This window comes from Acomys russatus, chromosome 10 (assembly GCF_903995435.1).
Source record: "Acomys russatus chromosome 10, mAcoRus1.1, whole genome shotgun sequence".
Taxonomy (NCBI): Eukaryota; Metazoa; Chordata; class Mammalia; order Rodentia; family Muridae; genus Acomys; species Acomys russatus.
The window spans coordinates 8,966,844-8,992,697 of NC_067146.1; the positions used below are offsets into that span (position 1 = coordinate 8,966,844).

At 39.8% G+C, this 25,854-nt stretch overlaps 1 protein-coding gene across 1 annotated transcript in view; it reads right to left on the bottom strand.

Moving 5' to 3' along the window:
- The window catches only part of Exoc4 (exocyst complex component 4), a 741,149-nt gene that overhangs the window by 518,213 nt on the left and 197,082 nt on the right, over window positions 1-25,854 (bottom strand). Inside the window, exons 8-9 of the mRNA XM_051151762.1 lie at window positions 8,190-8,335; window positions 1,023-1,111 (exon numbers count right to left, since the gene is read on the bottom strand). Coding sequence (XP_051007719.1) covers window positions 1,023-1,111; window positions 8,190-8,335 — 235 coding nt within the window. The remainder of the gene's footprint in view (window positions 1-1,022; window positions 1,112-8,189; window positions 8,336-25,854) is intronic.

Sequence of the window (25,854 nt, forward strand, 5' to 3'; positions counted from 1 at the left end):
TTTGACTTCCATTTCTTCTAACAGCTACAATGCTTAGGAAACCCTCACAAATGTTTCCTCATAGATTACATTTACCAGGGTTGGTGTGGTAATTTGAATAAAAATGGCTCCATGGGCTCATGTATTTCATACTTGAATGCTTGGTCATTAGGGAGTGGTACTACTTGACAGGGATTAAGATGTGTAACCTTGTGGAGTGTGTGAAGCCTTGTTGCAGGAAGTGTGTCACGGGGAGTAGGCTTTGGGGTTTCAGATGCTCAAGCTGTGCCCACCCCGTCTCAGTATAAACCCCCCCCCTTTCTGCTGCCTGCCACTCCATTTGTAGAACTCTCAGCTCCTTCTTCAGCACAATATGTATGTCTGTGCACCTCCATACATCCTGCTATGGTCATGGACTAAACCTCTGAATGTGCAAGCTATCCCCATTTAATAGATGCTGTGGACAAGCTGTTTCTTTACAGCAACAGAAACCCTAACCAAAATACTTAGTATCTATATTTTGTCAAAAAGGTAAATGTCACTGCCTCGATTCTTATTTTATTTAAATTATAATTTATTTTCAAAGTATTTTCTTCTGAAAATTAAAACTCATAAAAAACCAAAAATGGGTTCCAAGCATTCTATGTATAATGCTCAAACCGCACTATCCAGAAGGTTCTGTGGATACATCTCATGACAGAAGCTAAGCTTCCCCTTTTCCACCTGCCATACGCCAGGAGGCTTCAAAAATTATAAACAAAAGGACAATCACAGTGGCCACCATAAAAGACCAGCATCCTATTTAATTGTGACTGGACTCAGGCTGGCCTCATCTTATCTACTTAGAATTCTCACCACAACAGTATGCATGCTTTAGTTTTAGAAGCTTGACAGCAGATGTTGGGATATGATATTGGAATAAGATTACCAATTCATTAAAATTTGTTATTTTACTCTGTGAGTGTAAAACACAAACTTGCATGCGATACACACAGGAGGCTGTCTCCCATAAAATTGACGTTCTAAGAAGCCCACTCAATTACCTTGAAGTTCCCCACTCCGACTGTAGAGCTCCCTTCTCTGCTCTCGCAGATAGGCACTCATGCTGATAGCATGGGAGGATGATTCGAACCTAAAATGCAACACACAATACTACATGGTTAAGCCACTTAGGTACCCATCCATGTGCTCCCAAAAAACATCCCATCCTATTCTGGTCTGTAAAACATCCTTGAGTGTAGAAGAATAATGACACTTTAGCTATACCAGGAAGAGGCCAGAGGTAGCTGTCCAAACCTCACTTTTTCACCAATATCCCTGCTAGTGTTCCTCTACAGCAGCATTTGGATCTTGTCCTCATTGTCTATTTCACCTTGAATAATAATGACCTACCTCCTCTTCCAAATACCTTTAGATCATTATCATCATCGTCATCGTCATCATCTGCCAGCATGCCTACATATACAGCAACAAGTGTATCCTGCAAAGGCATTCTAACTATGCTATTACCCAAACCAAAAGCCATCACTGACTAGCTGCTGCAACAGCACACACACTGGCTACTCAGAGCCGTTTGCTTCCTGAATTGCTGAGTTAAAAGACTAGTGCACATAATTCTAGAAATGAACAATGATATCAGCAAATCAAGGGATCACTGGTCTCTCTAAATGCACTAAAAAGTCTGTTTCCAAATGGCTCCTAGATGTTGGCCATACAGTATCATTTAAATATTCTTGAGGAACTGTTTATAAAGGTCAGAAACACAGAAAATAGACTTGTGATAAGAATGGGTCTTGAAAAGCTAAAACAAAGAAAACAAAGTAGTCATAAAGAATGGCTGACAGCATGAATAAAACCAAGTAAATTATGACTATATCAAATAGAAAATCCTTTGATGAATAACAGATTCCATTTCACATCTGAGATTTTCAAAGCCAGGATAAGAAGCCAACAAAAAAAGGAATCCTTCTAAGAAATTTGCCTCTAAAGGGTCAAAAGCATAGGGAGAGAGCTGTAGAGTCCACAGGATCAGCAACTGGCAAAAAGAAAGGAGCATCATTTTCTTAATCACGTCGCTTTTATCCAGTCCTTGACAAGAAAGATGAGTACCAAGATGAGAATCAGCCTCTGAGGGAAATACTTCAGTTACTTGATCCACTCTCTGCACCCCACCAAGAACTAAGAGGCACAAAGAGCCGGAAGGAAGGCAAAGTGTGCAGTACTTCAAAAGTGCCACCTGCCAGTCAAGTGCAGAAAAGAAGCCACTGACCTCCAAAAAGCATGCTGGCAGCTATTGATCAGAGACGGCAAAGGAAAAAACAAACTCTCATGCAAAGAATAAAAAATACACTCTGTACAATGAGAGAGAACTTAAACACAATTAACCTTGGCTAAGGGCAATTAAGGAGGGTAATAAAGCTCTTCACAGATTCTACAGGAACAGATTACAGCTCTCCACAATCTAAGTCCTTTATGACTTGATAGACTTGCTATTCATGAATTCTCTTCATGTTTGCACCAAGTCATAGATTGTGATAATTTTATACTAAAAGGGGCATAAGAGACACTTCAGTCTCAACTCCTTATTTTATAGCCAAAGGCACTGAGGCATGCTCAGACATGAGACACACTCAGGCCTGCATGGCTCATTAACAGCCGAACCAAGTTAAAAGTGAGCAGATCTGTATAACTATCCAATTCTGGGACAATGATGAATTTTATTACTGCCCAATGATAATAAATGTATAACAATTATTTAAATTAATGCTTTTCACTTCTAATAATTAGTAGCTTTGTTTCCCCCATCCTTATGCCACAATGCAGCCAACACTAAATGAAGGAAAGTGTTTGCATGGTCTGGGACTAAAGACTGTGATGGCTGAGAGCTGTGAAAAATCTCAAAGCCTGCTTTCTGCAATTAGCTTAGACAGGTGTGCTGCTAGTTTTTATTGTCAACATGACACAAACCTGGAAAAAAAGAAAGTCAATGAAGAACAGTCATGGTCAGATGAACATTTGGGGCAATTTTTACTGCTAATTGCTGTAGGAGGGTCCAACAGTAGGTCTACATTGTATTAAAAAGTTGGCTGACAAACTCAGAGGTGTAGAGTGATTTTACTCCAGCAACAGTGATACTCCAATCACACCAAAAGACCTTGTAGGTCTATGTGATCAGCAGGAATGCAGACGTGCCCTTACTGATCACATTTAATCCCAAACAATGAAGGTAAATTTAGTTGGTAGAAAAAAGCACCCATGTCTAAAAGTGACATCTAATTGAGAGGCAGACAAAGTGACAAATCAGGAAAAGATTTGACAGAATAGGATATACCCAACTCTCAGAAGAGAGAGAAAAGAGAAGCTACTTGAGAGAGCACTGCAGACAGAGAGAGAGAGAGAGAGAGAGAGAGAGAGAGACAGAGAGAGACAAAGAGAGACAGAGACAGAGAGAGAGAGAGGGAGGGAGAGAGAGAGAGAGAGAGAGAGAGAGAGAGAGAGAGAAGACAGTTATAACAGAACATTTTTAGAGAGACAGGTTGTAGAGAGAACAAGCTAAAAACAGATGAAGACAGGGTCAGAGGATGACGAGAACTGAGAAGATTAGAATAGACTGCTAGAGTTAGTTTGAGGCCAAACACAGTGATTCAGTCAGAAGATGATAGAAGACAGTTTGAATCAGTCAGCATGGACATGAGTTTGAGCCCAAATAGCTGAGTTGAACCAGCCAGCCATAGTTCAGGAAGAGGTAGGAAGGCTAAGCTTATTCAACAGTAAGTTTCAGAGGCTGAAAACATTCTAGGCCTAGATGGGATTGTATAGAGGCTAGAAGCTTCCTGGACTATGCCTAGGTTAGCAGACAGATACAGTAAACCTTGGAAATGACAATTACATCAGGTGAATAAAATACATATTTATATCTGGCACTCAACATGGTTGGAAGGAAAACCCAACGTGATTAAAGAACAAAAGCCAACCAGTGTTACAGAAAGCAGAGGACACCTGACAGAAGTCACAGAGGACAGGAGTCATCTGAGAGAAAGCTGCAGAGGAGAAATTCACCTCAGACCATCTCCAGAGGAAACTTGAGCTCTTCAAGTTCAACCAGATGCCTAAAGAGACTTAGGAGGCTCCATAGCAACAGTAGGCTCTGAGACACTGAATCGCAGTATGGCACCCCAAAAGATAATTTTAATTATATAAACAGACTTTTCCTTCATTTAAAGAAGTTAGAAACTCCACTTCAGATCCACTTCAGTAGTAAGCTCTTCCCTACTTTCAGTTGCATCCTTTATATAGTTCCTATCAAAAAAAGTTGAAAAAATAACTATACAACAAGAAAAATGCACCAAAGGTAGAAAAATAGCTGTACAACAAGAAAAAATAGCTAAGAACACACAATGGCTTGAGAGGAAAAAAAGACAGAGGAAGTAAGAGAACAGGAAATGTTTAATTGGGAATCTAATGAAATTGAAAATCAAGACACTGCATTGAACTTAGAGTGCCACCTCTTACTGAAGCTGGGGAAAGGCAACCACCCCTACTGGCTTTCCCAGTTACCCAGGAACAAAGTGTCAGAAAATGATAAAAATTCAAAAGTGAACCACTACTCTGTAATCCTGTTAAAATACTAGATCGTAAACATTTTAAAGAATCACTAGTAATTTATGGAATATACTCACCCTATGTAATACAAATGTTAAATACTTGGGCTACCTAAGTATTCCAGTCAACCAAGACTGGAAAGACTTAAAAGGAGCTATACTGGAATCTGGTTCTCAATATTTTGAAAGATCAATTATTAGGTGAAGGTCAATTTGCTGATTTAAGACAGTAGATAAAATTCTATTATTATATAATGTACTTTAGTAGCTTTAAGAGGAATAAGAAAAAAAAGATCTGTCATTCACAAAGATTATCCAAGGCCCCAAAGAGACTTTACTTACTTACTTGGGTTGGCATCTGCTATAAACAGGGCACTAGCAAATCCAGATGTAAACAGGTACTAATTGATACTTTAGCTTTTGAAAATGTAAACTTGGAGTGTAAAGGAGCTCTTAGATCTTTAAAAGCCTGGTCAGCACCCACGGATGAATGGATTAGAACTACTGCTGGTATTGACCCTAATGACCATGTAACTGTACAAGCAATGGCCAATAATTCTAGATATTGAAATGTCTGTTGCTCTGGCTTGGGAGACAAAGTCACTCTAAAAGGGATTGTAAACAAGGAGTTTCTACAGTTTCTCCAGATGACCTTAGCTTTCTGGGATTTGTAGAAGGTGTAGTTAGGATAAGATTGGACTAATGAATGCAGATCAGCAAGTGATATATGAGGTAACCCTTTACCGATGGGAAACTTCCTAAATGGGTTAGCTTCTACACTGGCAACAAATAATTAGAGCTAGGCATTTCCTGTCAGCAATCTATAGAGAAAATAAAGAAATTTAATTAGATATTGGACATAGTGTATATTAATATCTTGTGTAATATGATTTGATAGTTTCTGTGTTTAAATGGGTGAGAAGGCTGTCTCACTGTGTGCCGCTGGGCAGGGAAAGCAAGTGCCTAAGTGTCAAGTTTCTGTGTAGATTCATAAAGTTCTACTTGTAAACTGATAAACACAAAGAGGGAATGAGATTAGCTGAAAAATACTGGATTTTAGATAACCTGCTGAATTAGATCAACCTGTATACTTTAAAGATGTTTTAACATCAGACTGGACGTCAGAGAAAGTGTTGCACTGGGGAAGAGGTTTTGCCTATATTCCCACAGGTGATGAGAGACTATGGGTTCACAATTGATAAATCCAAATAAGAGAAGCTTCCACATGAAAAGCAGGACTCAAGGAAGACATGCAGAGAGACAACAACGCAGACAAAACAGAAATCAGATTCCCCTGCATGAAGACAGTTCAACAAACCAGCTGAAAAAGGACAGTTCATTCATCACACTGGCAGACCGGAAAACCTTGATGCTGAAATGGACTGTTACTGAAGACAGATGAGCAAGACTGCAGTTATGAAGGATCATTACAACCATGGATCTTCAAAAGCACATTCGGGCTGTTAAGTTTTGGGGACTGATAAATGTTTCTCACATAATAGCTAACTATACATAATTTTTAGCTTAGAGAGAAAAAGGGAAGATATGGGGAATAAAATCCAGCAATATGGCTACTCTGATGACATTCAAAGATCTTCTAGTCCTGTGCGATCTGGCTGGAATGCAGACATACCTTAGCACACAGCTTTGATGCCAAACAATGAAGGTAAAGTCAGCTGGTAGAAGAAAGCACCCATGTTTGAAAGCAATGTCTAATTGATTGGCAGGCAAAGTGTCAAATCAGAGAAAGATCTGACAGAATACCATGTGGCCAATTCTCAAGAGAGAAAAAAAGAGAAGCTGCTTGAGAGAAGACAGTACAGTAGAGTTCAGTACAGCACAGTATAGGCAGTTCAGTTGAGTTCATGCAGTTTGGTTCAGTTTAGTTCATGGAATTCAGAAACAGAATGATTCAGGAGAAGCTGAGCGAAGCCAGTTTGAATCAGTCAGCTTAAAGAGGAGTTTTGAGCCAGAACAGTTGAGCTGAAACAACCAGCCATAGTTCAGAGACAACTACTACATGAAGTGAATAAAAGTTACTTTTACACAGAGGGAGAGAGAGCAAATCAATAAGCAGTGTTACCCTGTCTTTCCACACACAGTTCTTCCTTCATTTTCCACCCTGAGTTCCTCAAGAATGGTCTAAACTGAAAACATAAGCCAAAGTAGGCGTTTCCTTCCCAGTTTGCTTTTGACCTTAGTGTTTCTTACAGAAAGAAGAAGTACATAGGGCAAAGGGTAAAAGTAGCCCTCAAAGGAAGGAAGTCTAGGGAGGGAAGGAGAGAGAGAGGAAAGACCAAGTGACATAAGAAAACAACAGTAATATGCACCCAAAACAGGAGTACAAGACTAAAGAGAGAAAATGGCACTGAAATGGTGTGCTTGCATGCATGGCACACAGGGGGTGGGAGGGAAGGTGATGTTGAAGTGTCGAAGTCTTATTGTTCAAAAAATATAATTTATAATCAAATTCAAAGATTAAGAAAATTTCAAAAGTTAGTTCAAAACTAATTAAAATATATAATAAAATATATAATATGCATATCTCTTAATTTTTCTTCCTTTTTGAAAATAAAATTTTGTGATGGTTTACAAAGATCATCATTCAAATTCAAGAATGAAAACAGACTATGTATATGGTTAAGCTAAAAGGGCATGAGCCCACAGGCCCTTAGCAAGTGTAGTTTATGTGTTATTTTTAATGGTGCCATCTGAGTATCTCAGGGAAAAAGAAACACTGTCTCTGCAAGCCACTGTGATTTGTCAGTTGTACTAAGGCTTCCTATTCTCAACCAGCTGGAGACAAGATCTAGAGTCCAGAGCGAGAGGTCTCTCTCTCCTTTCTTTGTGTCCTCACTACCACTTGCTGGCTATGTTACTTTACATGATTTACTTAATTTCTCTCACGTATCACTTTTTATTTATGAAGGTTTTCACATTTATAGCTCTTGGTAAGAAAAAAAAAAGGCTAGGTACTGCTGGTACAGTTGCTAAAACTTTGCTAATACCAAATTAAATTGCTTACTTGGAATCATTTTGATAAGCTCACATTGTGTCGAAGCCTGTACATAGAAAGCCTTCAGTTAGCACCAGGTGTCAGTTAACTTATCAACTACTAACTGCCACAACAAAATACATACTCTGAGCACATGGCATACTAGAGCTTACTAAAATGGTGATTAAGAAAACATTTAAAACTTTTGGATTGCTCCTTTATTAAACACCTAACCACATAAAGCCCAATGGTGCTTAGCTAGGGAGAGTTGCTTAACTGTATTAACAAAGGTTATTTCTTGACACAGAGATTTTTCAAGGATGGTGTATTTCATTTCTTTTAATTTCACCTAAAATTCTCCAAACATACCTGGGAAGTTTGGCTTTCCTAGATTTTCGATAAATCTCTAAAACAAGCTTTAAACAATGTACTCAGTGTCGTAGACAGTCTAATAGCCATTCCAAAACTTCACATGACAGAAGGCAACAGGAAACCCTCTCCTACAGCTGCTCATGTCAGCTTCACCTAGTAAGGTAGCTATGGATGGTGCCCAAGTCCTCTGGCGCCCAGATGCCTCCCCACACCTTGGTACCTCTCAACACTGGGACACGTACTTGAAAAGAGAATTCTTTGGCCTTTGTGGTTTCTTCTTGGCAAAGAAGGCTGCAAACTCCCGTCCAGTACTGGCATAGCTTAACTGAGCTGATGGTTCTGATGCGGTGCGTGTGTTCTTCATATCCAAGTACTCTCTCAACAGCATCTGCACAATCAGGTAAGCAGGTGCATTTACACATGTGTTATCTTACAAATATATTCTAAAGCCTAATCCAAGACTTTGAGGGTATATTAACCTGGATGTTCATTCTTCTAGGCAAGAGATATGAGAAAAGCTTTATTACAACCATACAATCATTTGCTTGTTAGCAATTCACGAGGGACAGGAAGCTGTAAGCACTGAAACATGCCAGGTAGTGTGCTGAGTGAATTAGTCAAAATTCTTCCTTACTCACCATTTAATCCTCATTATTCCAAAGGTCATCAGCATTAGCAACAACGGCCTAATATTTACTGAACACTTACTGTGCTCTAGGCAAGCTCCTAATCTCTTTAGATGTATTCAGTTGTGGGTTCTGAGAGGTTCAGGAGCTACAAAGTAGTCCCTGGTGGACTAACGTCAGAGTCTATGTGGCCCTTCATTTTGCCAGCACTGTAGCTAAGCACGCCAGCAAACCTAGTTCAGGAAAGGCCTAGGAAGAAGGGTAAGAAGTACAGTGCTGGCAACCTGCAGAAACTTACTAGAACTGCCATTTATCTTAAAAAGAGGAAAAGGAAATTATTTTTGGGATTACTTCGAACAGGTACTCCTTGTAAGATCATGAAAGAGACAAGGATTGGAGCCTGTGCTAGGATCAAATATGGTTACCAGAATTGGAAACACATTCATAAAAATATACAAATCTGGAACAGAAAGCACAATAGACTTAAGAATACCTACCAATGCTAATGCAGTTAAACTCATGTCTATCATGAAAAAACTACCCAGGGGACAAGGAAATGCTTATCAAAGAGAGACTCAAGGTCTAAACTGACAAGTAACTCACTGAACATTAAACTCCATTTTAAATATCACAATTAAAAAGCAATTCTGAAGCCTAAGTCTCTGCCATAAGCAAATACCCACACTATTCTGTGCTGAAATATAAGAAAATAGTTGTGAACATTAGCATTTTTTGAATTTTAAATCTATGAACTCTGAACTTCTATCTGCATTTTATAGTTGAAGAAGTAGAATTAGCATTGGGTCTTAAAATTGCAAATGGCCTACTTTCAACCTGGTTCCAAATCCTGTGCTCATGACCAGAACTCTCTACAGTATTGTACATTCAAACTCATGTCAAGAGCAGTGCTACAAGCAGCAATAGCTTCTGTATAGTAAGAATTGAGCAGAAAACACTAAAATACTGTAGCAGAATGGGAAAATGCTGTATTTATTTATGAGACCACTGGAGTATTATCCATCAAGTTCATAAGGCAGTATAGCAACAAATACCATCTCTGTTAAAGATCACTCAACTATCTGGTATCAGGGAGACACTGGGTTGAGTCTCTTCTAACAGCTCAACTGAGGAATTTGATCAAATTGTAAATTGTGATAGTTGCTAGCAAGATGGTAAACTATCTGCAATCAAAAGAAAGCTACAAACTTAGAAATAATTTTTCTTTTTACATTTTTTTGATTGTTTTGATTTTGTTTTTGTTTTCCAAGACAGGGAGTCTCTGTATAGCCTTGGCTACCCTGGACTCATTTTGTAGACCAGGCTGGCCTCGAACTCACAGAAAACTACCTGCCTCTGCCTCCTTGAGTGCTGGGATTACACGCAAGTGTCACAGGACCCAGCTTCAAAATACTTTCAAAGTGATATGGCACTGTGTCCAGTGTTGGCCTTAACACCAACACAACCAAGAGAGGCTCCTGCTAAAACAGTTACACTAAGTCAGGCAATTCTTGTACGGCATTGCTTAATGTCTCAGGACTCAATAACTGGCCTTGCACAATAAATCACTGACCAAGCAGGACATAACTAACAAGTCCCCATAGCCCAGGTATCTTTAAGATCAGTGTTCTCTTTCTCCACATCAGTAACGTCCCTGAGTTGTGGCCTTGCAGCACTGTCTGTTGGCTATTTCTCTCCAGCAGTTTATCTCGATCTACAAACAGATCCCACTTCCATCTTTTCAACAAGATTTACCTCTCTTCATTATGTGCTATCTGTAATCTTTAATTCCTTTTTGTCTTTAGGTTCCAACGTTCTAAAAGTAGCCTTCATATCTATTGCCTTCTTTGCCATGATACAGTTTACTGCTGGTGTTTCTCACAAACTATATTCTCACATGTGTAAGTGTATGCTTGACATAACTTAGTCACATTTCAATGACAAAATCAACTTTGCTAAAACTTGAATTATTTTCAGATACAAGCAGCTATTCCTTCAGTTGCCTTTTCATTTTACAGACTTTTTTATCCTCACTTGCCTTGAACTTAAATACAAGATTGCTTTAACAATTTTTAATTATAATAATTAAATTATTTTCATCCTTCCCTTTTCTCTCCCTAACAGTTCCTATGTACCCCCTTGCTCTCTATATGAATTTGAATATGACATAATACCTACACCTGAATCCATAAATATAACCTGTGCAACCCATACATATATATGTATGTGTGCATATATACATATATATGTATGTGTGTATGTATATCATATGTGTGTGTGTGTGTGTGTGTGTGTGTGTGTGTGTGTGTGTACATATGATGTCAGGGCTAGTAATGGAACCTAAACAACTACCCAGGACTACTGAGTCATGGATCTTGGAGGAGTACCTACAAACACTAACTTACTGAACCAGCATAATACCTAACTACATTCTAAATATTGTCCTCTTTCCCACAGTAGATCTAATTCTAATCACTGATCACAGAAAATTTCTCTTTTCAACAGATAGGGATCATTACAGAAAGCCATAACTAATCCAGACATAGAGAACAAGAAATTGTGTGGTGCCCAATCCCAACTGATGCATCTTCAAACACAATTCCTGCACCAAAAAACTGTCTTTTGATACATTCTCATGTGTCCTCATTGATTAATGACTGTCTTACCTCTTCACTGCTGCCCCCTTTGACAGCTTGGTTCATCCATATAAAATTGCTCATCCAATGCTCTGCTTCTCTTACTATTCCAGTACTTCCAAACATCACTGACAAATCACCCCACGAGCTGTGCTTGAATTAAGTCTACCTCTTCAATTCTTCCCTGGATATGGATGTGCCTCATCATTTCTTGGATTCTAGAGTAGATCACGCCAGCCCTAATAGACAAATCCTTCCTAGAGTAGTGCCAGTGTCTTCTCTCCAGCAGCTGCTTTGCAGGACATTCTCAGCCAGCTGTTCCCTTTTCTGAACCATAAAAGTACCATTTTCTATATTATTAAATAAGTAGTCACCAAAACCTCCCTAAAAATGCTAGCACTTAACTTCTATGTTTCTTATAGCATTTTATTTCTTTATTTCTACCATAAAACCATCCAATAAACAGCACTATTTATATGAAAGCTTCTGATTAGAACCTTAATACACACGGTGTTATATGCAAATTAAAGGTAGTCTCCAAAGTAGAAAGACCCCAATGTACACAAATCTGTAAGACAAGTAAAATCCAAAAGGGCCAGGCATGACCTGAACCACAGGCTAAATGGATGTGGCATTAGTTTGCTCCACTGTGCTTGAGTCTCTTTCCAATCCCATTTATGACTAGCTAAATATAATTGTTTTTAAATCACATAACATTTTTATTACAAAATTTGGAAAGGTACAGTTTTAAATATCTCGAAAAGGAACAACTAAAAAAGTTCTAATCTTATACTGCTGGAAACATGACTGAACTGGGTAAGCCAAGTCCTCTAATTTAAAATCTTGATAAACATCAGAGGTTTAGGGTGAAATATAACCAGCAGCATGAAGCACAGCTCACTGGTAAACAGCGTTCAATCCCAAGCACCAAAATAAAACAATAAAACTATATAATTTCATTGTTATTCTACCTCTTGGTAGGCAATGCATCATATCTTCCAAATTGCACATACATATTTTAAACACATGCCCATTAGTCCAGATTTCCATCTTATCAAGGTCATATAAAGTCAGAACACTGGGGACTATCATTATACTTAACATAAAATATATCCATCCAAGAAAACCTACATGAGGTAATCCCACGTTCCTGAGGCTCAGTATTCCCTTCCTATCTCAGGTACTAATTTCCTTCAGACTTATAAATAGCAATAATTGAAAAATGTATTGATTGAGAGTACAAAAATAAATGCCAAAGTCTTTGGGTATTTTACATTTAACTTTTAAGGCTTTAATTTGTCAAACCGAAGATAAGAAACACAAAGGCACAGTTGGAAAAATCTTTGAAATCTATATATCTCCTGAAGAAACCATGCTTCACCATGTTTTTGAGGACCTAGAAATCTGAGTGGCTCTCTCAACAAAGCAAGGGTATATACAGCTTTAAAAATGACAGAAAGGATCCAAGATGGCGGCGAGCAGTGTGGACCGCGTTTGGAGGCTCCAGTGAACAATTCAGGGAATTGCACAGATTTCTGAGCCAGGAACACCGAGGTCCAAACATCACGGCAGCAGGAGTGCTCCACGGTTCGGAGGGACCAGGGTGCGGAGGAACTGCGTGCCCCTGCACACGGGAGGAGTGTGGTTTTTCTCTGATCGGAGCGGCAGCGGCAGAGGCAGCAGCACCAGCGGCACCAGCAGCGGCGGCTGAGGTTTGCAGCTCATAGCCTTCCGGTGGAGGCGATTGGTGTGGTGGCTGGTGGGAATTGCTGCGGGAGAGGGGACTCGGGGCAGGATTTGGGTCGCGTGGAGCCTTTGGACCCAGACTGGACTCGGCGGACAGTTCAGCCCCAGAGTCCCGGGTACTGGCCCGGCCCAGCAAACAATTCTGCCTGAGGCACTAACTCAGCGTGGCCATAGCTCCCCTGCTGTGGCGCAGGCTTAGTTGAGCACGCTGCTCCATCCTAGGCACCACCTCAGCTTAGCAGCAGCTCCCCTGCGGTGACACAGTCCGGGCGGAGCACTTGTTCCACCACTGGCGCTAACTCAGAGCAGCCGCAGTTCTCCTGCTGTGGCGCAGGCTTGGTGACATGCTCGGTTCCATCCTAGGCACCACCTCAGCTCAGCGGCAGCTCCCCTGCGGTGACACAGTCCGGGCGGAGCACTTGTTCCACCACTGGCGCTAACTCAGAGCAGCTGCAGTTCTCCTGCTGTGGCGCAGGCTTGGTGACGTGCTCGGTTCCATCCTAGGCAGCACCTCAGCTCAGCGGCAGCTCCCCTGCGGTGACACAGTCCGGGCGGAGCACTTGTTCCACCACTGGCGCTAACTCAGAGCAGCCGCAGTTCTCCTGCTGTGGCATAGGCTGGACAGAGCTCTCGGTTCCACCAGCTCTAAGACTCTGGTTGGACACAGTGTGCAGTTTGAATCCAGAATTCCTGGCTGAGATTGGTGGTCAGTTCGGGCCCTGAGTCAATAACTGACCACAGCACACACTTTGGGCCAAAAGGCCCTAGTGGAGCTTGGTGCGTAGTCCCAGCCCAAAAATTCTGGCTGGACCCTGTGTGCATTTTGGGCCCAAAATCCCTAGCTGAGCTTGGCAGACGGTTCAGGCCATGAGAATCTAGCTGAGTTCTGCCCATGGTTCGGTCCCAGTGCTCCTGGCTGGACTTGGCAGGGAACACAGAAGGCTGTGGATACCTTGGCCTGACCCAACGCTCATTCAGAGACCCAGAACAATTGCAGGATCCACAGCAGAGGGGGACTGAGGATCACTGGCTGTGAGAGACCAGAACAACAGGGCTAACCTCCTAACATCCACACCAGTGAAGCTGTGAGCTCGCAGCCTAGGGAAATCATAAGAAAACAAGTGAATCTATCGTCAGACACCCTCCATTCAACTCTGGAAGCTACCCAACAAAAACAAAGACGGCAAGATGTCCAAAGGACAACGAAAAAGCATACGCAAAAAACCCCAAAACAACATGGCGTCTCCAGTTTCCAGCTATCCCAAAGAAAACCACCCAGAGAACTCAAATACAACGGAAATACAAGAAATGACCTCAAATCCTTAGTAATGAGGATGATAATGGAGGAAACAAATAAAATTCGTAATCAAATGCAGGAAGACGCAGACAAACAGGTGAGAGACATAAAAGAAGCACATAGAGTGGAACTGGAAAATTGCAGGAAAATGCAAACAACCAGATGAAAGAAATAACTAAAACGGTTCAAGCTCTGAAGACCTATAAAGAGGCAATGGAAGAAACTCAGGAATATACAAAAAATCAGATGAAAGAAATCAAAAAATCAGTTCAAGATCTGAAAATGAAAATGGATTCAATGATAAACACACAGACAGAAGAAAAACGAGAACGTGAGACCTCAGAGAAGAAGGCGAGCAACACAGAGGTGAGCTTTTCTAACAGAATCCAAGAGATGGAAGAACGAATCTCAGGTCTAGAAGATACAATCACAGATATTGAATCAACCATTAAAGAAAATGCCAAATCTGGAAAACTCCTGTCACAAAACATCCAAGAAATTAAGGACACCATGAAAAGAAGAAATCTGAGGATAATAGGCATTGAAGAAAGAGAAGACATCAGACTCCAGGGCCCAGAAACTATTCTCAACAAAATCATAGAAGAAAATTTCCCCAATCTAAAGAAAGAGATGCCTATAAACATACAAGAGGCCTACAGAACACCAAATAGAATTGACCAGAAAAGAAAAACTGCCCGCCACATAATAATCAAAACACAAAACATGCAGAACAAAGAAAAAATATTAAAAGCTGCAAGGGAAAAGGGCCAAATAACATTTAATGGTAAACCTATCAGAATTACACCTGACTTCTCAGCAGAGACCATAAAAGCCAGAAGGGCCTGGACAGAGATCCTGCAAACCCTAAGAGAACACAGATGCCAGGCCAGACTACTTTACCCAGCAAAATTATCAATAACCATTGATGGAGAAAACAAAATATTCCATGACAAAAACAAATTCAAACAGTACCTATCCACAAACCCAGCTTTACAGAAGGTACTAGAAGGAAAACTCCATCCCAAAGGGTCAAGCTACAACCAAAACTACCCAGGAAATAGATAACTATCCCATGGCAAAAACACAACTACACAAACGCTCGACTGGAAACAACATCAAAATTAAGACTCTTAACAGTCACTGGTCATTAATATCTCTCAACATCAATGGCCTCATTCTCCAATAAAAAGACACAGACTAACTGAATGGGTACATAAACAAGACCCAACATTCTTCTGCATCCAAGAAACACATCTCACCCATAATGAAAGGCATTACCTCAGGGTAAAAGGTTGGGAAAAAATATTCCAAGCAAATGGTCACAAGAAGCAAGCAGGTGTAGCCATTTTAGTATCGAACAAAATAGACTTTCAACCAAAATTAATCAAAAGGGATGAGGAAGGACACTTCATACTCATCAAAGGTAAAGTCAACCTAGATGACATCACAATTCTGAACATCTATGCTCCCAATACAAGGGCACCCACATATGTAAAAGATCTCCTAAAAAAGCTTAAACCACACATCGATCCCCACACAATAATAGTGGGAGACTTCAACACCCCACTCTCACTGAAGGATAAGTCATTGAAACAGAAACTAAGCCGAGAAATAACATCATTAACCAATGCCATGGGTCAAATGGATCTAACAGATATCTATAGAACCTTTCACCCAAACAAGAAAGAATACACCTTCTTCTCTGCACCCCATGGAACCTTCTCCAAAATTGATCACATCGTAGGTCACAAAGCAAGCCTCAACAGATACAAGAGGATTGAAATAATACCTTGTATCCTATCAGATCACCATGCTCTCAGGCTGCAATTCAACAACAACAGAAATAACAAAAAGCCTACACGTTTGTGGAAACTAAACAACTCTCTGCTAAATGACACCTGGGTCAGGGAAGAAATAAAGAAAGAAATCAAGGAGTTTCTGAAATTCAATGAAAATGAAGAAACAACATACCCAAATTTGTGGGATACATTGAAAGCAGTGCTAAGAGGAAAATTCATAGCACTAAGTGCCTTTAAAAAGAAATTGGAAACATCGCACATAAGCATCTTAACAACACAACTGGAAGCCCTAGAAAAAAAAGAAGCAGAAACACCCAAGAGGAGTAGACGCCTGGAAATAATCAAACTCAGGGCTGAAATTAACAAATTAGAAACTAAGAAAACAGTCCAAAGAATCAACAAAACCAAAAGCTGGTTCTTTGAGAAAATCAACAAGATAGACAGACCATTAGCCAAACTAACTAAAAGGCAGAGAGACAGTATTGAAATCAACAAAATCAGAAATGAAAAGGGAGACATAACAACAGACACTGAAGAAATTCAAAGAATCATAAGATCCTACTTTGAAGGCATATACGCCACAAAATTTGAAAATCTAAGGGAAATGGATGATTTTCTTGATCAAGTTCACTTGCCAAAGTTGAATGAAGAACAGATAAACAAGTTAAATAGTCCCATTTCCCCTACAGAAATAGAAGCAATCATCGATGGTCTCCCAACCAAAAAAAGCCCAGGGCCAGATGGTTTCAGTGCAGAATTCTACCAGACCTTTAAGGGCGAGCTAATACCGATACTCTTCAAGCTACTCCAAAAGATAGAAATGGATGGAAAATTACCAAATTCATTCTATGAGGCCATAGTCTCATTGATACCTAAACCTCACAAAGACTCAACAAAGAAAGAGAATTTCAGACCAATTTCTCTTATGAACATAGATGCAAAAATACTAAATAAAATACTTGCAAAACGAATACAGGAGCACATCAAAGATATCATTCATCATGACCAAGTAGACTTCATTCCAGGCATGCAGGGATGGTTTAATATACGGAAATCCATCAATGTAATCCACCATATAAACAAACTGAAATAAAAAACCACATGATCATCTCCTTGGATGCAGAGAAAGCATTTGATAAAATTCAACACCCATTCATGTTTAAAGTTTTAGAGAGATCGGGGATACAAGGCACTTTCCTCAACATAATAAAGGCTATATACAGCAAGCCAATAGCCAAAATCAAAGTAAATGGTGAGATACTCAAGGAAATTCCTCTAAAATCGGGAACAAGGCAAGGCTGCCCACTCTCTCCATATCTCTTCAATATAGTACTCGAAGTTCTAGCCAGAGCAATAAGACAACAAAAGGAGATCAAGGGTATCCAAATGGGAAAGGAGGAAGTCAAATTATCCCTCTTTGCAGATGATATGATAGTGTACATAAGTGACCCTCAAAACTCCACCAGAGAACTCCTACAGCTGATAAACACCTTCAGCAAATTGGCTGGATACAAAATTAACTCAAAAAAGTCTGTAGCCTTCCTATACACAAATGACAAGCTTGCAGAGGAAGAAATTAGGAAAACCACACCCTTCACATTAGCCACAAGCAATATAAAATATCTAGGAGTTACCCTAACTAAGCAAGTGAAGGACTTGTATGAAAAAAATTTCAAAACTCTGAAGAAAGAGATTGAAGATGACCTGAGAAGATGGCGTGATCTTCCTTGCTCATGGATCGGGAGAATTAACATAGTAAAATGGCCATCCTACCAAAAGCAATCTACAGATTCAATGCAATCCCTATCAAAATAACTACACAATTTTTGAAGACATTGAAAGTTCAATTCCCAACTTCATATGGAAAAACAAAAAACCCAGAACAGCTAAAATAATCTTGTAAAATAAATTATCCTCCGGAGCAATCTCCACACCTGATCTCAAACTGTACTATAAAGCAATAGTACTTAAAACAGCATGGTACTGGCACAGCAACAGGCTGGTTGATCAGTGGAATCGAATCGAAGACCCAGATATGAATCCACACACATATGGTCACTTGATTTTTGACAAAGAAGCCAAATCCATTCAATGGAAAAAGGATAGCATCTTCAACAAATGGTGCTGGTCTAACTGGAGGTCTATGTGTAAAAAAATGAAACTGGACCCATATTTGTCACCTTGCACAAAACTCAAATCCAAGTGGATTAAAGACCTCAACATAAATCCAGAGACAATAAGCCACTTAGAAGAAAAAGTGGGAAAGAGCCTGGAACATATTGGCACAGGAGACAACTTCCTGAACAGAACACCAACGGCCCAGGCCTTAATGTCAACCATTAATAAATGGGACCTCATGAGGCTGAGAAGCTTCTGTAAGGCAGGAGACACTGTCAAGAGAACAAAGCGACAGCCTACAGACTGGGAAAAAATTTTCACCAACCCTACATCTGACAAAGGTCTAATATCCAAAATATATAAAGAACTCAAGAAATTAAACACCACCAAACCGAATAACCCAATTGAGAAATGGGGCTTGGAACTAAACAGAGAATTCTCAACAGAGGAGTATCAAATGGCTGAGAAACACTTAAAGAAATGCTCAACCTCCTTAGTCATCAGGGAAATGCAAATCAAAACAACTCTGAGATTCCATCTTACACCCATCAGAATGGCTAAGATCAAAAATTCAAGCGACACCACATGCTGGCGAGGATGTGGGGAGAGAGGAACACTCCTTCATTGCTGGTGGGAATGCAAACTAGTACAGCCACTTTGGAAATCTATCTGGTGCTATCTCAGAAAAATGGGAATAGGACTTCCTCAAGACCCAGCTATTCCACTCCTTGGAATATACCCAGAAGATGCTCCAGCACACAACAAGAAAATTTGCTCAACCATGTTCATAGCAGCCTTATTCATAATAGCCAGAACATGGAAACAGCCTAAGTGTCCCTCAGTAGAAGAGTGGATAAAGAAACTGTGGTACATATACACTATGGAATACTACTCAGCTATTAAAAACAAGGAATTCCCGAAATTTGTGGATAAATGGATTGAGCTAGAAATGATCATAATGAGTGAGTTAACCCAGAAGCAGAAAGAATCAAATGGTATATACTCACTTATATCTGCATACTAGCCCAAGGGGCTTGTCCCACGAAAGCCTTCACTTACCAGGAAACTGGGACAGAGGGGAAGGCATCCTATTGGGACTCTAAATGAGAGACGCATGGGAGAACAGCAAAATAAAAGGATCCAGAGGGTCCTAGAAATCTACAAGTAGAACAATATGATAGGCAGATTTGGGCCCAGGGGTCCCGCTCAAACTAAGGCACCAGCCAAGGACAATACAGGAGGTAAACTTTAAACCACTTCCCAGATCTAGCCAATGGTCAGAATATTCTCCACAGTTGAGTGGAGAGTGTGATACGACTTTCTCACGTACTCTGGTGCCTCACATTTGACCATGTCCCCTGGAGGGGGAGACCTGGTGGCACTCAGAGGAAGGACAGCAAGTAGCCAAGAAGAGACTTGATACCCTATGAGAATATATAGGGGGACGTAATCCCCCTCAGGAACAGTCATAGGGGAGGGGAATAATGGGAAAATGGGGAGGGGGGAGGAATGGGAGGATACAAGGGATGGGATAAACATTGAGATGTAACAAGAATAAATTAATAAAAAAAAACTGTTAATTAAAAAAAAAAAATAAAAAAATAAAAATGACAGAAATTGAAATGAAGGCAGGCAGTTCTGCTACTGTACTCTTACAGTAGCAGTTGCTATGGTGTTGGCTTGAAATCCCATGGTGCCAATGCAGCAGTAAAATTCTGAGGGCCATAAGTTTCTGAGACACTAGTAACATCATACTGAATGAACTTCTCACTAACCATTTAATCTTACTTATTTAGCATATTATCTATGGGAAGTTTGTAGTTAGGCATACAAAATTTTCTAAAACTAAGTATAGAATTTGAAGGCTTAAAATTAACATGAATTCATACACCAAGGAGAAGATGCCTTTGTATATGTGAGGAAAAAGAGCTTTGAGACTCTGGCTTCCTACAGTGGTATTATCTCTATCTTCGGAACTTTTGAATAATGATCGTTTAGTACACCTTCTCTTTAGTCTTATAGTGACAACAAGCTGTATGCATCTTGCTACGAGATATAAACATATTGTCCTTTGGGGGGTAGAACAGATTAGTATTACTCATCAATAGTCTCACAGCCAAACGGAAGAGATTCCAAAAGAGGCTGGCTGGCCTTTTCCCTAATGTTAGGTTAGTAGTAGAAATAAGTATTCCATAGTCACATGGTGAGAAAATAAAATATTCCAAGAAAATGGAATTTTTAAAAAGCTTTTTGTTTATCTAGCCATAGTTCCCACATATATGTACACACTTATTCACATATATATACCTACATTGTACATATTATATACTGAGGTAATTAAGGGAATAAAAGTACTGAAAAGACATTATGATCCCCGCCTTCCAGGAGATTACTGTACACCTTCACTATGGATCCAATTATTTCATTCCAGTTAACCCTATCCAGCTACTGCAGCTTCTCCAAGGCTTTCTACCTGCAGGGGTTTGTTTTCTTTCCTTTGTGTTTTGTTTTGTTTGTTTCTTTTTTATGGGCCCTTTTTGCCTTCCCTCTGAATTCAAGCCAAAGCTTTTCTTTGTAACTGATACCTAGCCTGGCTCCATAAGCAGTATAGTGGCTCGCTAGTAGGTCACCTGAATTGAAAGTAATATACGCTAAAGGGCAGCTCCTCACTGATGTTCCACATGCACAGATGAGCTCCCCAGGGTAGAGCTACAGCACCCATGGTAAAACTTCACGCGTTCTCAGGTACATTGCTCTGCTCACATCATGGGAGTAGCATTTATTAAATTTCTGCTTCAGTGCAGTAAGTGCTACCCTAATGACCCCAAAGAGTTAATGCATCTTGGAAAAGAGCCAAATTGCTCTCTGAAGGGAGTTTATTCAATTAAGTGCCTAAGACTCAGTATTTTCAATTAGCAGTTTAGTTACTAAAGACTCTTTCATATTGGTTATCTGTAACATGTGAGTATTGACACACATTAAAAATCGCTTATAATTCATTCAAAATGAAATCTCAGAAATAGGAAGCACAGACCCAGACTCAATAACATTTGTCTGTATCTCCAGAGTGCTAGGAACCATGCTAAGCACTGTGCTACTGCAGTTTGAGAGGAACGCTGTTAAGACTGGGAGGTAACGAAGCTGAAAGCACCAAGGACATAGCACCTAGATACAGAGATAAATAAAGGAGTCCACAAAGACAAACTCAACTGGCCATTCTAGAATTAGGTTCCTATGTAATGTGCTCTGAATACATGCCTATTGTCCCTAAGTAGGAAGTTCCTTCTGGGTGCCAAAGATCCGCCACTGTAAGAACCAGTCAGCTCCCACGCTGTGCACAAAACCTTTTCTGTACCTTTAAGTTCTTCCAGGATGGCCAGCAATCATCATAGCTGTTTTCCCAAGACCTGGCAACTAAACATACAGAGCTGGATATTTAACTTTTACTTATCACTTAACCTCCTTATATAACTTGATGAGAAAGCACATTGCATAAAACCCTATTATTACCACAGTTTCATATAGAGCTTAAATATCCTTTAAAACTTTTTTGTAATTAAAACTCAATTAAAATCATTCACTCTGGACTTCTTGTAGGCTCAAATTTTCAAAAAGAGATTGCATCTCCAATATAAAATTTCACCTCTATACTAGGTTTATGATTATTGCACACTGTTTCTAATAAGAAGTTACATATTAATTCAGAATAAAAAACTAAATTACTTCATTTATCTTTTTGTTACAAATGAGGTTGATAATAAATTTAAAGGCTAATCAAATGAGCTATATTAATGATTTAAATTAGTTTATAGTATACAGAAACTCTAGGGTCCAAAAATGGAGAAGCTGATAACGCTGGTGTAAAATTTAATTATTTTAGATGTATTTTCTCATCTAACTGTATTTTGTTTGAATACTTCCGTTTTTATTCTGAGCTTTTCCTGAAAAAAATTTCTGACCATAACTGTTTTACACTACAGAAATATATCAAGGTTTAAGTATTCTTTTAACTATAGTTATATGCAATATATATTGCTAATTTGCCTCTCTTCATATCTGGCCTCACTGTTTTACTTATCATCTCTAAATATTACAAAGCAGTCCACAATACACATAAAGTACCTTTATTAATTACTTGCATTCATCAAAGGGAGCACGTATGTTACTAATTGGAGTGAAGCAAACTGTGCTTCATAGGCAGCAATGATCCAATAGAAACTTTCCCCTTTGAATTGTGTGCCACCCAACCAGTACGTGTCACCATATAGCTCATCTATAAATCAAGTGACATGTACCTGTACCATCTTTCCTCCTCTTTGCATCTATAACTCAAGGACAATAGCTGAAATACATGAGTTCTGAAAATAGTTGCATACCTGAGTTATTTTGCTCATAATGTATCCAGAGCTGAAATGGTATAAATTCAATAGAGGAGGATGGTGAATATGATCGCACACAATCTGAGACTGTACGCCTGGGAACAGGACTGAAAAATTGTATCTGGAGGAGGGGCTGTGCCTAACACTTGCAATTCCGCAGAGCACCACACCTCCACCTAGTTAGCCTGGGCACCAGCTCCCATTCTATAATGAGCTCATGCTAGAAAGCAAGTCAGAGAGAAGCAAAAGGTAGCAAACTATTTAAATAGCAACGATGTTAACGCAGAAGCAATACAGTACAATTCGTGTACCTCATGTTCTCTGCTAATTGCTTAGGACATCCTGCTATAGAGAAGACAGCAACAGTAGCCAGATCCTAGTCTTCCTTAAATGCCAGCTCTTAATAACAAACCCCAAAACGGTCTTAATTGCATTTACCAGGAGCTCATGAACTTTAAAAGTTGTTAATCAGATTTCCATGTAAATGGAATAACGATTAAAGGTTAAGTACAGGTTTCTGAAATTTCAGAAGTTGAGAATATATTGCCCTTCACAGGGGGAGGGGAGAATATCAGTCTTGACAAGAACTAAACATCTTAATTAAACATGCAAAACTACCATGCTTATTTTTATATGAAGTTCTATTTCCAAATGTCAAAGTTAATCATGCACTTGACTAAAATGTGGAATATTCTCTCTGCCAGAGAAGACATGCTGCAGGCTTCTCTTCTGAGAAGATGACATCTGCAGGTCTCCAAAATCCCTCTGTGGTTCTTCTGCACCTGACCTCCAGCTATGCCACAGGAAACCCGAGAATTACAGGGAGATGCCATCTCCAGAAAGATCTTAATTGCTCTCCATCTGAGGAGTAATCCAAAACCACGTTTTTCAATCAATTCTGTTTCATATTTATGTGTCTTGGGAGAAACATAAGGCACTTTCCCATAAATTCAATGCACCTGTGTCCTTGGAGTGACATGTTGACAAATGAATATGACATCTCCTCAAACTCCAATAAGAACTTATGATTCCTATAAAGAATATATTTGATCAATTATAGTGTCATCACAATTGAAAGCAAAACTGTGTCTTTGGACTGCACTTGACACCATTTCTGAGGGCCTATGTTCTGTGGTAGGATGAGCTGAATCCTAAACCCAGGCCAGATGTTCACACCAGTGCTAATAATTGCTCTCTCCAACTCTCAAGCTGAAGAAGAAGCAGATACAACAACAGCAGACGCAATAATAAGGCTCTTCTCCTATTCAGTGCAAAGTGACTATCCACACCATTTAAAGGAGCTAGTGGAACTCCATTCATACAGTCGCCTAGGTTTCCTGACACATCTACACAAAATCCAAAATACAGGTTCCAGTTTAGTTACTATCCCATCTACCAGAGTAGCTCATGTGAGCTCATGTGAAAGTTGCTCTAGACAAAATAAGTACAGGACTCAAATAATCAAAAAACATTTGCAAAGAGAGCTCACCCGTGTTGAGTGAGTCAACAGCCACCAAAAAAAAAAAAAAAGCATTATACTATCTAGCCAAAGAAAGTAAATATCCTTAATCCAGGTAAACATTAATGGAAAAAATGCCTCAGAAACTCTATGGTTTCTAAGGATACTTCAAATTCCCCCTGCATTCCTAAAAGTTCGAGAAAAATTCCTTGTTTGCCCAACCCAAACTACCCACAACACTTGTTTGTTTGTTTGTTTGTTTTATGAAATTTGTATTCTCAGCATTACTGCTGGAGCTACAGCTACTGCTATTATAAGAAAGTTTTCTGGTATCTGTATTTTGGGTATCTGGTGTTATGATTAAATTTGCCACAGAAGAACACAAGACACTTGAGGTTCAGAGAGATCCCTCAGTGACAAAGCACTGCATGGTTATGTAAGGGCAAGGTTACATGGTTAGAAAGGGATCTAAGAACAAGGGCTACTATGAAAGAGCATAATTCATGGATAACTACTGTTTTGGAAAATGCCTGTCCTAGACTAGAGGTGTTTTTAACTGAGTCCTTCATTATAGCTCAAGAACTCAAGATCTTTAAAGGAGAGGTTCCCTCTTCCAGAGAACAGCCTTGGGGAGACTCATGTTTGATGATTCAATTCACCAAATGTCTTTTTTTTTTAAGTAGTGAGATGCAATTCGCTGACAGAGGGGTCCCACTCAGCATGAGCTCTATGCAGAACTTCAAGGTTGCTCTGGGCTGCCACACTAGCCCTTACTGGATAGAGCCTTTCTAAAACAACTAGAATGGCCTGGATCAGAGTGGGAGACTAGCCTGCAGATGGAATTTCTCAATAGAGAAGCACTATATTATTATTATAGGATCCTAAAGGATAAAAGGTTTCATATCCATTCTCTTCTTTTCCCTTCTCCTCCTCTTTCCTCCCTCTTTAAGGCCACCGACTAAGTGCTCGGGAATCAGGGTTCCCCAACAAAATGAGATAATCAGGATAGGATTTCTATTAAGGAAAGGAGGGAGAAAAGAAAGAAGCAGGGGACATAAATTTCCAGGAATTGGTCTTTTTACAAAAAACAACCTCTTAGCAGAGCGCAGTAGGCACGCCTTTGAAACCCAGCATTCGGGAAGGCAGAGGCAGGTGGATCTCTGTGAGTTCAAGATCAGCCTGGTCTACAGAGTGAGTACAGGACAGCCAAGGCTACACAAAGAAACTCTGTCTCAAAAAACAAAAACAACCTCTAATTAATCAATCATCACTACAATATGTACAAGAGGCCTCTACTCAGGCTGGCAAGTTGTTTCACCAAGTCAAGCTAGTGCGCGGCACAGAACCTTACTAATTAAAAACAAAACAACAAAAAAACATGTCATTCCCCTCTAAGTCAACTTCAGTCTCTTTTCATGGCCTAACACAAATATTAACCTTTCACTAGTATTCCTGCCCATTCTGTAACATACATGCAACATATGCACACAATGTACCAGGTAATGAGCACACACAAATGAACTTCTCACAGCTCTGCAGGGCTCTTCTATTCCAAGCAACTATGCTATTTTGTCTCTCTGTACACTTACACAATCACTGAACAACATACCTTAAGTATCACCCCACCAGGAGATTCCAGCCAATGGCTGGTGCTTATCTCTTATCTCAGCTCTATCTTTTTTATGGCATATTCCTATAATCCCATTTATTCACAGAAGCAGTTCTCATGTAGGCACCTTCAATCGCCAGGCTACATGCTAAGGTGGAGTGGACTCAGATCCACAAACCACCTATTGTAAACTTCATCTTGGGCTCTAAGATATCTAAGCTATATGAACTTGGAAAGGCTC